The 1,466-nt window shown below is 37.2% G+C and overlaps 1 protein-coding gene across 1 annotated transcript in view; it reads left to right on the forward strand.

Moving 5' to 3' along the window:
* The first annotated feature begins 878 nt into the window (after positions 1 to 878).
* LOC113215457 (uncharacterized) overlaps positions 879 to 1,466 on the forward strand; it is a 44,991-nt gene continuing 44,403 nt past the window's right edge. The window contains exons 1-2 of the mRNA XM_052269959.1: positions 879 to 884; positions 1,000 to 1,203. Of these exons, the coding sequence (XP_052125919.1) occupies positions 879 to 884; positions 1,000 to 1,203 (210 nt within the window). The remainder of the gene's footprint in view (positions 885 to 999; positions 1,204 to 1,466) is intronic.

The following is a 1,466-nucleotide window of genomic DNA, read 5'->3' on the forward strand; positions in this document are numbered from 1 at the left end:
TTGTGGAACTCGAGATATCTCGAGATTTAGCCCAAAAAATGATGTTTTTCGCTGTTTTCGAGCCTTGTTTATGAAAGGGCCGATCGTTTTATTGATGTTTCTAGTTCAGTTTTTTACCAGAAATCCGAATATACCACTCCTAATTTTCTGCTCCTAGTGGAACTTGAGATATTTTGAGATTTTGCCCAAAAAATGATGTTTTTCGCCTGTTTTGACCCTTGTTTGTTACTCAGACTCAATTTCGATTATGATTTCTTCTTCAATTTTTCACAAGGAATCTGAATATGTCATCCATTTTTTGGTATCTTCTTGCGATTTTTTTCATAGGGGCGCAAACTGCATAGAACGACCTCGTATCGTCGAATGGTTGTCATTTTTGAAATCAGCAGGTCCCAATTAGTCGAAAACCGTTCTTAAATATTTTTTTCCCACTTTTCGCCTTTTCGTCCCACTGTGCGACATTTTCGAGAGACAGGCCATTTCGAAAGTGAACCCCATCAATCTCGCCATGTACACTGATTGCTGGTATATCAGCATATAATGTATGCTGTTGAGTTTCCAGAGTGCACAGACCTCAATTCAAGGCAAACACAAGTGAAGTAGATTGCTGTACTTGAAACATGAACACGCTTTTTTGCCTGTGTGAATTTTCAAACTATGTTTAAAAGTATGGGCAGTTGTTTTATATTATTGGTACACAGTTAAAAATTAACTTTACAAGAGTATTCCTGTAATCTGGTACAGAAATATTATGGTAATTTTACAGAGTATGGTAAATTTATTACATGTTTTCTGTAAATTTACAAGTTTGGTAATTTTACAGAAAAGTATTAGTCGAAACCCTGTAATTTTCCCCATAATGTGTGGTAATTTTACAAATGGCTGTAATAGTACGACATATCTTCTGAAATATTACAGATAACAAGGAGAATCACCAGAGCCTGTACAATTCACTTCCAGTAAATTTCTGTAAAAACACTGAATTGATCTATGTAACAGTCTATCTGCATAACGGAGTTGTCTCCTGCTGTAAAATTCAGGTCTTGGCACGAGATTTCGTCTGGAGAACTGCTTTGGGGGCAGATTGACATAGAATTCAGCCAAAGTGACAAGAAGAGCCAAAAACTCTTTCGGGCTGCGTTGCGCCGTGCACCAACTCTTCGCACTATTGACCTTTCGGACAACTACTCAGGATTATCGGAGGTAAGGAACCTTTATCACAGTTTACGTCCACACATTGTGAAATACTTGCAAGCTTTTTTTTTTCTGCAATGTTGCGAAGAATTTTCGATGTTTTTACTGCAAAGCTGTCAGATTCATTTGCACTCTAAACGTAAAGGAACTTTTTCCTGTACCTTAAACTAGCAACAAAATGTTTGTCTATAGCCGCAGACAAGAGATCTATGGACAAAAACGTGTCATTTTAAAGACAAATTGTGTCAGTGGAAGGGACAAAATGTTCCTTG

Source organism: Frankliniella occidentalis, unplaced genomic scaffold, assembly GCF_000697945.3.
Source record: "Frankliniella occidentalis isolate FOCC.00 unplaced genomic scaffold, Focc_3.1 Scaffold5, whole genome shotgun sequence".
In the NCBI taxonomy this organism is placed as follows: domain Eukaryota; kingdom Metazoa; phylum Arthropoda; class Insecta; order Thysanoptera; family Thripidae; genus Frankliniella; species Frankliniella occidentalis.